Source organism: Perognathus longimembris, chromosome 20 (genome assembly GCF_023159225.1).
Source record: "Perognathus longimembris pacificus isolate PPM17 chromosome 20, ASM2315922v1, whole genome shotgun sequence".
Classification (NCBI taxonomy): domain Eukaryota; kingdom Metazoa; phylum Chordata; class Mammalia; order Rodentia; family Heteromyidae; genus Perognathus; species Perognathus longimembris.
This window is the reverse complement of record NC_063180.1, coordinates 25,490,510-25,504,903: the sequence shown is the minus strand read 5'-3', so window position 1 is coordinate 25,504,903 and position 14,394 is coordinate 25,490,510. Positions and strand designations below refer to the sequence as shown.

Genomic DNA, 14,394 nt, shown 5'->3' with positions numbered 1-14,394 from the left:
TGCTGCACCTTTGTTCAGAACTATCAAATTGTGTCATTAAAGGTTTTCCATATACATTTTCCTTAGTTTTTCTCCATGATATCTCTCTCTCTCTCTCTCTCTCTCTCTCTCTCTCTCTCTCTCTCTCTCTCTCTCTCTCTCTCTGTCTTTCTCTCTCTCTCTGCCAGTTCTGGGATTTGCAGCCAGGGAACTCTTGCACTCCAAGCCACAGCTCCCCTTCTGAATTTTTGGTGGTCCAATGGAGATAAGAGTCTTTACAGACTTTCCTGCCAGACAGACTCTGAACTGGGATCCTCAGATCGCAGCCTCCTGAGTAGCTAGGATGACAGGCGTGAGACACCAGTGCCTGGCTCTCAAGGTGCCTTTTTATTTAGCATGTGTTAATCGTACAAAGCAAGTTTCATTATCAAGATTTTGCTTATGGAGAAATATGTATTGCTCTTTTATATAAATGGGCACATTCCCCCATTTCCTTGTCTTGTTGCCTCTCTCATCCATTGACCCTATTCTTCACACTCCTCTTTCTACCTGCATGTTTCTTTTTAAAGAAAACAAGTCTAGATTCCACAGTTGAGAAAAAAAACCCACAGTGATCTCCAGTTCTATTTATTTTCCATAAAATGATATAACTTCATTTTTCACGGTAAATAATACTCATGATCTATACATATAGTAATACATAAATGATATGTTGTTTACTCATCTGTCTCAACATAGAGGCTGATTACACACTTGGCTCTTGTGATCCTTGCTGCACTAAATGTGGGTGCAGAAATCATTATTCAACCACCAACCCCGAGGTTTCATCGGAAACAAAACCTCTGGAAGGAGCCTCTGGGGGGGGGCGCCATCTTGGATATATGTGGGTCGGCCATTCCTTTATTGTGGGGCTGAGCCTGCTTGAACTTCCTGACGTTGGCTGTGATCGATGGGGACCTTGTGGCAACAGAATGACCACGCTGACACTTGTAAATGATCCTCTTAGGTTTCTTGACCATAACTGCTGCTGTAGGTTTCATTTGTTTTCATCGTCTGGGTTCAGTTTTGCTAAGTTATTTTCAAAATGTTCTGTAATGAACCTCTGAGTCCCACTGGAATCTGCTAGGAAATCTACTTTTGCAAGTAGCCAGGATCACAGATGTGAGCCTCAGGTTACCAGGCTTGTGCTCTTCCTATCACTAATCAGGATAAAAGCCGGGCACTGGTGGCTCAGGCTCTAGCTACTCAGGAGGCTGAGATCTGGGGATTGTAATTTGAAGGCAGCCTGGGCAGGAAAGTCCAGGAGACTCTTATCTCGAATGAACTCGTCAGAAAAAGCCAGAAGTGGTGCTATGGCTCAAGTAGTAGAGCCACAGCCTTGAGCCAAGGAAGCTCAGGGACAGCGCTCATACCTGGATTTCAACCCCCAGGACCAGCAAAATCATTCTTTCATTCAAGAGCCATACTACCAATACTACCTTTTTTTTTTTACTTGCAAAACTGTTTAGTGTAAATCTACTGAACAACTCATGGGGGGGGAAAGGGAAAGAGGGAGGGGGAGGGGGGAATGAGGGAGGAGGTAACAAACAGTACAAGAAATGTATCCAATGCCTAACGTATGAAACTGTAACCGCTCTGTATATCAGTTTGACAATAAAAATTAGAAAAAAAAATTGTGGTTCAAAGTCAGTCTAGGCAGAAAAGTCCATGAGACTCTTTATCTTCAATTAACCTCCAAAAAACTGGGAGTGGAGCTATGGATTGAGTAGTAGAACATTAGCCTTGAACACAAAAGCTCAGGGACAGCACCCAGGCCCTGAATTCAAACCTAAGGACTGATATACATACATATTTTCTCTCTCTCTCTCTCTCTCTCTCTCTCTCTCTCTCTCTCACACACACACACACACACACACATACTATTATTAAGATATAATTCATCTAATATGAGTATAGCCATTTTAAATTGAACAAATTTGGTTACACCTAGTACACAAATACTCCAAAGCAATTTCTCCCCCATTTTCCTATCCCTTAACAACTACTTCTGAATATTTCACATCAGTGAGTTTGTCCAATACTACCTTCTTAACCTTTAAAAAAAAGTATTTACTGTTTTCATGAGCATCTTTCCCATCTTTTTTCCATTTTCATTGGCGTCTTTGCCAACTTTTCCTTTCTTGTTTTTGTTCTTTGTGTGTGTGTGCTGAACCTGGGGCTTGCATTCACAGCCTGAGTGCTGCCCCTGAGCTTTCTTTCTGTGTTTTTGTGCTCCAGGCTAGTACTCTACCACTGGAGCTACAGCTGCACTGCTTCCTTCTTTGGTGGTTCTTTGGCTATAAGTCTTATGAACTTTCCAGGCCAGACTGGCTATGAACCATATTGATATTCAAGATGCTCAGATCGCAGCCTCTTCAGTAGCTAGGATGACAGGTGTGAGCCACACGCACCTGGTTTCCAAAACTTTTTGTGTCACTGGTCATTGATCTTTGTACATTGGTTGCTTTTACCATATGGCTTTAGGACAAAGTCTGCAAGGAACATGTTTCAGTCACTTCTGGCTCAGGTCCTTGTTTGTGTTTCTCTTGGAAAGACAGCAGAAGGGAAGAAGTGGTGAAGATTGGGGAAAGGTGGAAGTTTCAGGAGCCTTTCACAAATGCCTGCTACCCAAGTTGGGTTTTGGCTGTCCAACATACAAGCTGAGGCCTGGAAACTAATTATCTGAAAAGGCTGACAGCTCAGACCCCAGAGCCATCCTTATCTTCCTGTGTAGCGGGGAGAGCAGAGCCATGAGAAATGGGCATCATTAAAGATGAACACCAAGGGGCTCAGGGTGGAGAAGCCAGAGGACACCAAGTAGGACATGCTCACCAGCCAGGGACTCGGGGTCCCCACCTGGAGATAAGCATACAGGGATAAGAGAGAGGACAGAGAGTAGAAGGAGAGGAACAGGCTCACCAGGACCAGGATGCTGCCAGTGGCTCGCATCTCACAGGAGGCCCTGGGGCCGAGCGTGTGGCTGTGGATGTACTGCACTCGCTGCCTGTGTCTGTGCAGGACCAGGAGCATGGAGCCGCTGGCCCAGGCCATGAGGCTCAGGAACATAGCGTCAGTGATGAAGAATATCATAGCTAGAGTTAGGACTGTTTCTGCCCCTGCAGCAGGGATGGAACAGAACCTGTACATGGTCTCTACAGTCAGGTTTTTGCTAGCTTTGGGAACAGTTATCCATTTTCCAAAAGCCAGATTGAACAGGAGATGCAGAAGCCAGCAGAGGGCACAGCAGAGAGCGACACCCTTGGCAGACCTCAGCCTGGGCTGCACACAGCCAGACACACCGGGCTGGAGTTTCAGGGCCTGGAAGCTGCTGAGCAGGCAGGTGGTGCTGAGTGTGACCCCTCTGGACACTCTGTACACACAGATGACCACCTTGCACCCAGGCTCATCCAAAAAAGATTTCATCCCAAATGCTGCCATTGTGTGAGGAACGCCTTTGGAGAGAAGAGCCAGGGTGTTGGCAAAGACCAGCTGGTTGAGAATCAGGTCTATGGGTCTCCATGTCCGTGCAGTGAGAAACTTACAGGTGCACAGGCAAAATAGGCAAGAATTTCCCAGGACTCCTCCACCTGTCTGAAGGAGGAAGGTGACCCCCCAACTCAGGCTCACAGAAACCAATTCATTCATTGGAGGATGGTGTCATGTGGATTTCACGAAGCTGCAGGCTGAAAGAGAAGTCTGACTCATTGTTTTTGCACCAACAAAAAGCTTTTCCTCTGTGAAGTCATGTCAACAAACCATCATGAATACTCAAAGCCAGGATGCCACATTCCACAGGTGTGAGAAGCAGTATGCCATGATTACTCTGTGCCCTTAGAGATGGGGTTCCTGTCACAACATCCATGTTGACTCTGACAGAAATAAAAGGATTACATCCTTTCTTAATGACTGAACAGTACTCCATACTTACAGACCCTGTATTTCAGAATCTGTCCATTTATAGAATAGACATGTGGCTGGGTGAGAGAGAGATAATGAGCACATGAAGAAGTTCTAGTGCGGGCTGGGGATATGGCCTAGTGGCAAGAGTGCTTGCCTCTTATACATGAAGCCCTCGGTTCCCCAGCACCATACATACAGAAAATGGCCAGAAGTGGCGCTGTGGCTCAAGTGGCAGAGTGCTAGCCTTGAGCAAAAAGAAGCCAGGGACAGTGCTCAGGCCCTGAGTCTAAGGCCCAGGACTGGCAAAAAAAAAAAGAAGAAGTTCTAGTGCTTTGCTCCTCAGCAGGCCCAATACATCTAACAATATTTATCACATAATCCTACACATCGAGCAGCCTGAACTTTGCAGGCTCTTAGCACAAGTGTTGAATAGTGGAGATGACAGATTGCCTATGCATTTCACCTAGTTCAGTGTACACTGCATTTATGGACAGAAGTAACACGGAATGCCTCATAAAAATGCACCAAAAATTTTAAAAAGATATCTCTGCTCTCCCACAAAACAGGTCCATTTGGATAAATGAGAGAAGATTTACTTTATAAACCTACAGCTAATTCTTTTTTAAAAATTTTTTTGCCAGTCATGGGGCTTGAACTCTGGGCCTGGGCTCTGTCCCTGCACTCTTCAGCTCAAGGCTAGAGCTCTACCACTTGAGCTACAGCCCCACTTCCGTTTTTCTGGTGGTTAATTGGAGTTAAGAGTCTCATAGACTTTCTTCCCTGTGCTGGTTTTGAACTGCAGTCCTCAAATATCAACCTCCTGAGTAGCTAGGATTATATGTAGAAGCCATCTGCACCCAGCTCATAGCTAATTTTTGTAAGGCTTTTTTTTTTTTTTTTTTTTTTGCCTGTCCTGAGTCTTAAAGTCAGGGCCTGGGCACTGCTCAAAGCTAGTACTCTATCACTTTAGCTACAGTGCCACTTCCTGCTTTCTCTGCCTATGTGGTACTGAGGAATGGTGCCCAGGGCTTCATGTATGCCTGGCAAGCCACATTCCCAGCCCTAGAGTTGTTTTCTTGTCATCCCACAATGATTGCAACATACTCAACCTCCGTCAAGGAAAGAAAATCTGAGTACCGATGGTGTTCTGTGCTTAAGTAATTATCTAGAAAGCATGGGGGCCTGTGCTTAATCCCAGCACTGAAAGAGAGAGACAGAGAGAGAGAGAGAGAGAGACAGAGACAGAGACAGAGAGAGAGACACAGAGAGAGACAGAGAGACAGACAGAGACACTAAAAAGGGAGGGAGGGAAGTAGGGAAAGAGGCTTAGAACAGGGAGTAGGAAGGGAAGAGAGAGAAAGAGAGACAGACAGAGACAGAGAGATGAGAGGTCAGAGACCTTGGAACAGGAAGATCAGGTTAATTCCATGTCTCAGAAATGTGGAGAAAATAACTTAGCCGCGTGGTTTCTTGGTCCAGTCCTGATCCTAGGGAGAGGAATGAACTGTCTGCCAATGGTGCATTAGTGAGATGGGTCTCTCTCTGTGGAGACAAAGCTAGGATTGAATTCACTGTATGATCCAGGCTGGCCTCAAACTCCTGATGTCCTATTTCTCTGCTTCCCAAGTGCTGCTTACTGGCTTAAGCTCAGTGCCCAACCCTACCACATTTACTTAGGAGGGCCCTTCTCTCCTCCAGGTTCCCGCTGTCTGCTTAGAAAGGAGGTACACTTACCCAACAGGGCTGGGGCTGTCCCGTCCACAGTGCGAGCAGCTGTGCCAAGGCAGGCGTCTCAGGCTGAGATAAAGGTTGGGGCGCCATGAGGTCATCGCCTGTCTGGGAGGTGATTATCATTTCAGCTCTAAGAGAGGTGACAGCGCTTGCATGGGGAGTTGAGGTGATCTTAGACAAACATTTCTGAAGTGCGCAAGTTACTGGAAGCCATTCCTCCCCATTAGCCACGAATGTGAGCTTACAATGATTTACTTCCCTGAAGAGCTTTGACTTTGCCCAGTGCAGCGGTGGTCCTCCGCTTGTAGAAGCCGTGGTGAGGAGTTTGGCAGGTGAGGTTGATGAATTGTGTGTTTGCTCAGAAACTTTCCCAAGTCTAATGGTTTCACTGAGGAACGGTCCCATCATGCATCGGGGGCACCTGAGGCCTTGCGTTCATAAACCTCTCCAGGTGAGAAAAGATCATGAGGGACCTGGAAAAACTTTTGCTCTTGGCTTCCATGGGTACTTTTGAAGACTAACTAGTGTCATGCATGACTCCTGGTATGTGAGACACACCAGAATGAAGGAGGGAAGGAAGGAAGGAGAGGGAGAGAAAGAGACAAAGTATGACTATCAGAGATCCTGCCTTTCTTGAGTCAGCATAATTGCTAAGAAATAAACGGACACTAGGCAACAATAAATAAGAAATGAAAAGCCAAAAGCCTGTAGTCAATGCCTGTAATCCTAGTTGCTCAGGAGGTTGAGATTGGAGCATGGTGATTCAAAGCCAGCCCTGGCTGAAAAGTCTGTGAGACTCATACCTCCAATTATTCAGCAAACAAGCCACAAGTGGAGATGTGGCTCAAGTGGTACAGGGACAGCTTTGAGTAAAAAAAAAGCTTGGGACAGCACCATGCTCTGTGTTCAAGCCACAGTACTGTGCCTCCCCCAACAACAAGAATCAAGAAAGCATGGCTTTTAACATAATATAGAAAACTACCTTTGAAGAAATCAAACTATCCCTATTCGCAGATGACATGATCTTATACTTGAAAGACCCAAAAAACTCAGCCCCCAAACTCCTAGAACTAATAAGCCATTTTGGCAAAGTAGTAGGTTACAAAATCAATCCACAAAAATCAGCAGCTTTTCTATATACCAGTAATGTACAAGCAGAAAAGGAAATTATGGAAACAGTACCATTTGTAATAGCTAAAAAAAAAGAATAAAATACCTAGGGATTAACCTAACCAAAGATGTGAATGACCTATTTAATGAGAACTATAAAAATCTAAAAAAAAATCAAAGAGGACACCAGGAGATGGAAAGACCTCCCATGCTCATGGGTAGGCAGAATCAATATAGTGAAAATGGCCATATTGCCCAAAATGTTATACAAATTCAATGTAATCCCCATCAAGGTCCCTGCTACATTCTTCACTGAAATAGAGAAAACAACCGATAAATTCATATGGAACAGTGAAAGACCTAGAATAGCCAAAGCAATTCTAGGCAAAAGAAGCAGCACAGGAGGAATCACAATACAAGACTTCAAGCTCTACTATAGAGCCATCATAACAAAAACAGTCTGGTATTGGCATAAAAACAGACCTGAAGAGCACTGGAATAGGATAGAAGACCAGGAAATAAATTCGCATTCTTCCAGTCAGCTGATATTTGACAAAGGAGCTAAAGACATACAATGGAAGAAACGTAGCCTCTTCAACTACTGGTGCTGGGAAAACTGGGCAGTCACATGTAGAAAACTGTAGACCCAAACCTATCACCATGCACCAAGATCAACTCAAAATGGATCAAGGACCTCAACATCAGACCTGAAACCCTGAAACTACTGAAGGACAGAGTAGGAAAGACACTAGAACTTATAGGCATAGGAAGGAACTTCCTGAATAGAGTCCCAGGGGCACAACAGATAGGGAAAGAGATTCGACAAATGCGACTACTACAAAATAAAAAGTTTCTGCACAGCTAAAAGACATAGCCACTATTGCCCTGACTTCTAACTAACCTACTACTTAAACTTTTTTTCTAGATACAGTTGTACTGAATAGAACAAAAAATAGTACTATTATGCAGTTTGTTTTTAGAAGTCTTGATCATAATTATTTCTAAACCTGTTTTGTTTTGGAGATTCAATTGAAATTAATTTCTTACTCAAAGTCTAACAAGTCTTCAAATATTTAAAAAGTATTTTGCTTTTTTCCAGTCATCAAATGAGCTCAAACATTCTAGAAATTTCAGGTTCAACAGGGGCATGAATTATATACATTTGACCTAAAACAGTGGAGACAGTTTATGAAAATTCCACCATTAGCCAAAATAAGCCATCCACTACTTGGTCTATTTTAAGATTTATTTTTCAACATTTAGATCCCTAGCCAAGAGTAGTTCTCCATTTAATGTTTTGTAAGATTGGAGAAACTTCCTGTCAACAACTCTCTTTGCTTTTGAAGGTTGCTGAGCTATAGAATTTATTTTGTTAACTAATAAAGGGTACTTTAAAAAGAAAAAAGAAAAAAAAGACATAGCCACTAAACTGGGAAAAGATAAATATGGGAAAAGATTTTCAGAAGCACAGCAACAGACAAAGGCCTAATATCCATCATCTACAGAGAACTCAAGAAACTAATCCCCAACAAACCCAGTAAACCAATTATTAAATGGGCAAAGGAGCTAAAGAGAGACTTCACAGGAGAAGAGATAAAGATGGCAAAGAAACATATGAGGAAATGTTCAACATCCCTGGCAGTAAAGGAAATGCAAATAAAAACAACCCTGAGATACCACCTCACTCCAGTTAGAATGGCCTATACTCTGAATTCAGGCAGCAACAAATGCTGGAGGGGATGCGGAGAAAGAAGAAGTCTTCTCCACTTTTGGTGGGAGTGCAAACTGGTACAACCACTTTGGAGAACAGTATGGAGGTTCCTCAAAAAAACTCAGCACAGACATACCCTATGACCCAGCCAAACCACTCCTAGGCATCTATCCTGAACAACAGGATCCAGGATACCACAAAGACATCTGCACATCCATGTTTATTGCTGCACAATTCACAATAGCCAAAATATGGAAACAACACAGATGCCCCACTACAGAGGAATGGATCCAAAAAATGTGGTACCTGTACACAATGGAATACTACATAGCGATTAGAATTGACAAAATAATGGCATTCGCAGGGAAATGGTCAGGTCTTGAACACATAATGTTGAGTGAGACAAACCTAGAACACAGAAAACAAAGGAGAATGGTCCTGATATGTGGTTGTTGGGGCGGGGTGTGGGGGTGGGGAGGATGGGAGAACAGTAGAGATCATGTCTGTAAAACAACAACTTCTTTTCAAATGGTATTTCCACATGTTTTGGTCAGCGACTTTACAGTATTGTTGGGGATTCATCTTTGCCTTAAGGGGGGGGGAAGGGCAATGAGAGCGCTCTCGAGACACCGCCCTTCCCCCAGCCCTGGGGCAGTGTGGAAGTGAGCCATACCTATCTCCTTCTGGGTCCAGAGCCAGAAGGGATAGCTTTGAGACCATCCCCCACCTTGCGCCAGTGAGCACGTGTGCTCCCTTTTTCGTGGGCTTTGCCCAGAGGGCGGTACTATGGAAAGTGACGTTAGCCCATGAGGGAGGTCCTTGGGAGCTGCTCTTGGATGGACAAGCTTGCCAGCCTATCGCCAGCTCCTGCTCAATCCTCGTAATCATCATTATATTACTGTAAGCCCCTCCCAATTAAATCAGATTGCTCTCCGAAGTGTCTCCAAGATCCGTCTGCACCTGGCTTCCTTGGTGGGTAAGGAGGGAGGAAAAGGGGATCTCGTTTGGCCATGTGCACTTTAGGCTTGCCCGTGTCCCTTCACTCCACCTTGGCCGCCCGCGGGTCGGGCGCCCAGGGGAGAGGGTGAAAAGGGGAACACTGATAAGGGAGTAAGTTTAGCATCCCCGCACCAGGGGAGGTAAATCTAGCCCGGCACAGTATGTCTCTAAAACCAAACAATTACTAAGTAAACATAAAAAGGTCTAGGATAGACCTATCAGAGGATCACAACAGCTCAACAGCTATGTACATATGATTATGTAAGATGAGGCTAAGCAAAATGAACTCCAAGAGAAGGAAACAGGAGGATTTTATCGTTGTTGTTATGTTTAATATACTAGGTGAATTTCCTTTGGTGTACCCTGCGTGGTTACTGTATATGATTTTGGTATACTGGATATTATATATATGCTTATCTGAACTAGGGAAAGGAAAGAAAAATGAGGGAGGGTGTAACAAATAAGACAATAAATGTACTCACTACCTTATTATGTAACTGTACCCCCTCTGTACATCACCTAGTCAATAAAAAATAATTTAAAAAGAAAGAAAAAAAACTACTTTTACTAAAAATACTAAAAGGAACTTCAAATGTAATGGAGACAATGAGGATTTATGGACGGAGAAACTGAATTCCCTCAGCCCCGACTCTGAGCGGCTGCCCCTCATTTCCTGCAGTGCCCCCTCCTCCACCTGCCCATCACAGCTCCCGCAGCCCAAGGTCAAGACCTCTTGCCCTACGTGGGCACCGCAGCTCCTGGTGTCCATCAAGGGCCTGCTGCACTATCTGCAGCCTCCTGCAACCCCAGCCTGCAGCTCGGGCCTGGGCCCGCTTCCTGTGGAGCCGGTCCTCAGCCAGGAGCCACGCCAGAGCCACCAGGACCAGCAATGCCAGACCAATGCGAAGGAGATTTTGGGTTGTGGGATCCCTAAGGGTGAAGGCTGGAGTCAGAGGAGATGGGGTATCGGCCGTGTTGGGGTGTCCCCCCTACAGTATCATGGCCCGGCCCAGCTCCTGGCGCCCAGGGTAAGCTCATCCTTCTGTAGTGCCCAACATGGAGTGGAAATATGTTTCTCTGAGAGAGGGGGAGTGGGGAGAGAGAGAGAGAGAGAGAGAGAGAGAGAGAGAGAGAGAGAGAGAGAGAGAGAGAGAGAGATTGAGAGAGAGAGGTTGTTTTTACTCACTAGGTCCGGAGTCTGGTTCTGAGGGTAAAGACAACTATTTGACGAATTTCCTAGAAAAGAGCAAGTGAGAAGTGGGCAAGGGAAAGAGAGAGGTGAGCAGCAAGAAGGCAGGTGGACAGGAGGCTCCTCTTTCCCACACTGTGGAGGTTCCTGGGAGATGGGTCAGTGGCCAGTGCACACAACAAAAGGACAAGAATGGGCTTTCCGTGGACTCCTGAGGGCATGGGGTTTGAGTGACCTGCTCTTCACCTCGCTCTCCAGATGGTACTGAGCAGTCAGGCGTCTGTCCTGCTTCCTGTCAAGCTCCGGGCTCTCGCATGGGCCTCTCACCGTGATAAGCCCAGATTTCAGGGGTCCCCAAAGACCACCAAGGAGCTGATTCTGATGCAAGTACACCAGAGTTTTTATTGCAAGCTTGAGCCTGGACTCACAACCTTCACTGACGCAGCGGATCTGGATTGAGAGCCCCGCCCCTTCATCTAGCAGGGTTTTTATAGGGTTGTCAGGGGCGTTTTATGCATCATAGTATCATACAGCAAATGACATCGCACCGCGGGAAAATAATAAAACAATTTCAAGAGCTGGTTGGTGCAATTGGTGGGGGGGAACAGGTCTGGAAAAGGTGATTGGCTGGCTCATGGGGGTGGTCACTTAAGCTCGGTGGTCCGGGCCCTCATGACATACGTGCCATCCTGCAGGGCTGTCTAGCCATTATCTTGCGGCCTGAAGAAGCAGCTAGACCTTGAGGCCCTCTCTGCCATCTGCTGATTGGCTGAAGCTGAGGAGTTTACCACAAAAAGGGGGTTAGAGATATGCTTCCTAGAGTCTAAGTCCTTGGCATTTTCTTAGAGTAGCTGCTAAGGAATAACATTGTTAATAGTTGGCTGTGGCTGAGAAGGACTGATTTTAACTCCCTAGGTATGGGGAAGTAAAACAGTTTTATTCTAACTCAATTATTTAGGCAAGGCCATAGGCACGTTTTAAATAATGACTCCAAGTATCTTAGCTCCATTGACTTCTGGCTACCTAAATTATTTAGATTGTGTTGATATTTTGTCTAGGCCTTACAACAGCCTCTCACACGCTGAGGTTCTGGGGCTCTGACTCAGGCACCCCCAGCTCCCCCTAACACCCCTTTTACCTGACAGCAGGGCTCCTGGCATGTGTCTGAGGCCTCCAATATTACAGTATGGAAGATGGGGCTCCTTGCCTGGGAGCAGGAGCAGCGGGCTCACTGGGCGCTCCCCATGCTGGGGTCCCTCTCACTCAAGTAGCTCAGAAGGAGCGGGGCAGGGGCTGGGCAGGTGGTGTGCAGGAGCCTCTGTGCCCTTGCTTAGCCTCGATGTGACCCTCAAATCCCTCTTCTGACCCACATGGGAGGCTTACCTTCCCTGCTGGGGTCACCACAGGGCTGGGCAGGGCCCAGAGGTTGGCTTTGCTGCTGTGGAGTACTAGGAGAGAAGGAGGCAATGTGTGAAATGCCCCCCATATCTCCCCCAGACAGGGCTGTGAGAGGGGCCACACCATATGCACAGACCTCTCTCCTGAGGGCTCAGCCTGAGGACAGGTCTCCTGAGTGTCCCCTTACTTGTCACCACCAGCCTGAGGCCACTGTGCTCTGAGCTGCCGGCAGGGCTCTGGTAAGACAGGGGAAACGCCCTGTGGCCTCCTCCGTCATGGACCAGATGAAGAAGGCAGCCCTGCTCCCCAGTTTGTCCAGGATTTTTGAGGACCACCGATCTCTGTGCTCTTCTTTGTGCAGACGGTACTCCTGGGCCTCCAGGGCCCCTCACACCACGAGGTCACAGCACTTCCCCAGGTGACCACACAGCCTGGCTCAGCCTGTCCTTTCCGGGAGGGTCCCTGAAAGGACAACAGAGACTGCACCCCAGAACATCCCTTTATTTTCCCTAGGCATCCCCAGCCTCAGCTCCACCTGCTGGCCTCCACCCTACCGCCCAGGGGTGGCCCCAATCCACAGGAAGGAGGGACACACTCCCCCAGCCGCCTTTGAACTGCTGAGTGAAGACTTAGGCCTGGAAGGGAGTTGGTTCCTGGTGAGTGAGCATCCCCACGCCGCCCCTCCCAGTGCCCTCTGGGCCCCTAGGTCTCTTGAGGACTGGGCCTGGCCAAGGCTATAGCCCCTGATCCCTGCCCAGCTAGGAAGTGCTCAGCTAGGCACAGCAGGGTGATGATGGCGGGGGTCATCGAGTCCCCCAGCCTGGTGAATGCAGAGCATCTGTTCCTGGCAGGCCATACCCAGGACCTACAGAGGGTGGGCTGTCCTTGTCATGAGGGTGTCACCTCAGAGCCCTCACCAAAGCCAGTGGCCCCACACTTGCAGGGCTTTCCTATCCCAGCCCAGAGGCAGCATGGTCCCCAGGGTCTCTGCAGACTCTGCCTTCAGGTGTCCATCATACCTGGCTGCCCACCTGGGCCTGAAATCCTGCTCTGACCGAGAGTTGTCTGCTCTGAGTTTAAAGCTTGCTCTGGGCATCACAGAACAAGACAGGCAGAGCCCATCTGGAGCTGACCCCAGGCTCTCCGGGTCCCAATGAGGACCAGGGCCCCAGGGTGAGAGGCTGAAGAGAGGACATGGCATGTGGGCACAGGGCATAGGGTCCTGGGGACAACCCTGAGGACACCCATCTCTGAGTGGGTGGGAACAGTGTCACAACCCCCACTGGCTCTGGCCTCTCATTGCATGGAGAGCATAGGACCCTGGATTTTTTTGTTTTTGTTTTTGTTTTTTTGGCCAGTCCTGGGCCTTGGACTCAGGGCCTGAGCACTGTCCCTGGCTTCCTTTTGCTCAAGGCTAGCACTCTGCCACTTGAGCCACAGCGCCAATTCTGGCCGTTTTTCTGTATATGTAGTGCTGGGGAATCGAACCCAGGGCCTCATGTATACGAAGCAGGCACTCTTGCCACTAGGCTATATCCCCAGCCCAGGACCCTGGATTTTTATCTTTTCAATTTCAGTTACATTAAATGATCATCATCATCATCATCATCATCATCATCATCATCATCATCATTTTCTAGTCCTGGGTCTTGAACTCAGGGCCCGGGCCCTATCCTTGAGCTCATTTTTTCAAGGCTAGTGTTCTACCACTTGGGTCACAGCTTCACTTCAGGCTTTTTGGTGATTAATTGGCAGTAAGAGTATCGCAGATTTTCTTGCTCAAGCCTGCTTTGAACCATGATCCTCAGATCTCAGACTCTTGCATGCAGGAATTACAGACCACCACCACCCAGCTGTTTTCTGGTTTCATTTCATTTTATTTTTCTTATCAGTCATACATTTGACCTCAGGCCTGAGCCCCATCCCAGACCTCTTTTGCTCTAGGCTAGAGCTCTACCACTGGAGTCATGGCTCCATCTGCACTTTTCTGGTGGTTCATTGGAAATAAGAATGTCAGGGATTTTCATGCCAGGTTGCCTTTGAACCTCAATCCTCACACCTCAGACTGCAGAGTTGCTAGGATTACTGGCAAGAGCCACCAGCGCCTGGCTAATTTTGTGTTTTAATGATAATTTGCCAGAGGATGTTCTTTTCTGGTCTTGCCTGTTTGGTCTTGCATGTCTGAGAATAATCTCTCTCACTCTCAGTCTCAAGTTCTGTTTCTCTCTCTCTCTCTCTGTCTGCCTGTCTTTATCTACCTATTTCCCATTTTTCTATGTCTTCCATCTGGGCCTGGCTCTCTTTCCCTATCTCTCAAATATTTTGACACAGTGACAGA

The 14,394-nt window shown here is 47.0% G+C and overlaps 1 protein-coding gene across 1 annotated transcript; it reads right to left on the bottom strand.

Moving 5' to 3' along the window:
* Positions 1–2,736: 2,736 nt before the first annotated feature.
* On the bottom strand, positions 2,737–12,333 carry LOC125368135 (vomeronasal type-1 receptor 1-like). The gene is made up of 3 exons (XM_048368991.1): positions 12,258–12,333; positions 12,042–12,106; positions 2,737–3,555 (listed from the first exon to the last, which is right to left on the bottom strand). Exons 1-3 carry the CDS (start codon positions 12,331–12,333, stop codon positions 2,737–2,739), a joined length of 960 nt encoding a protein of 319 aa, XP_048224948.1.
* Positions 12,334–14,394: the final 2,061 nt, after the last annotated feature.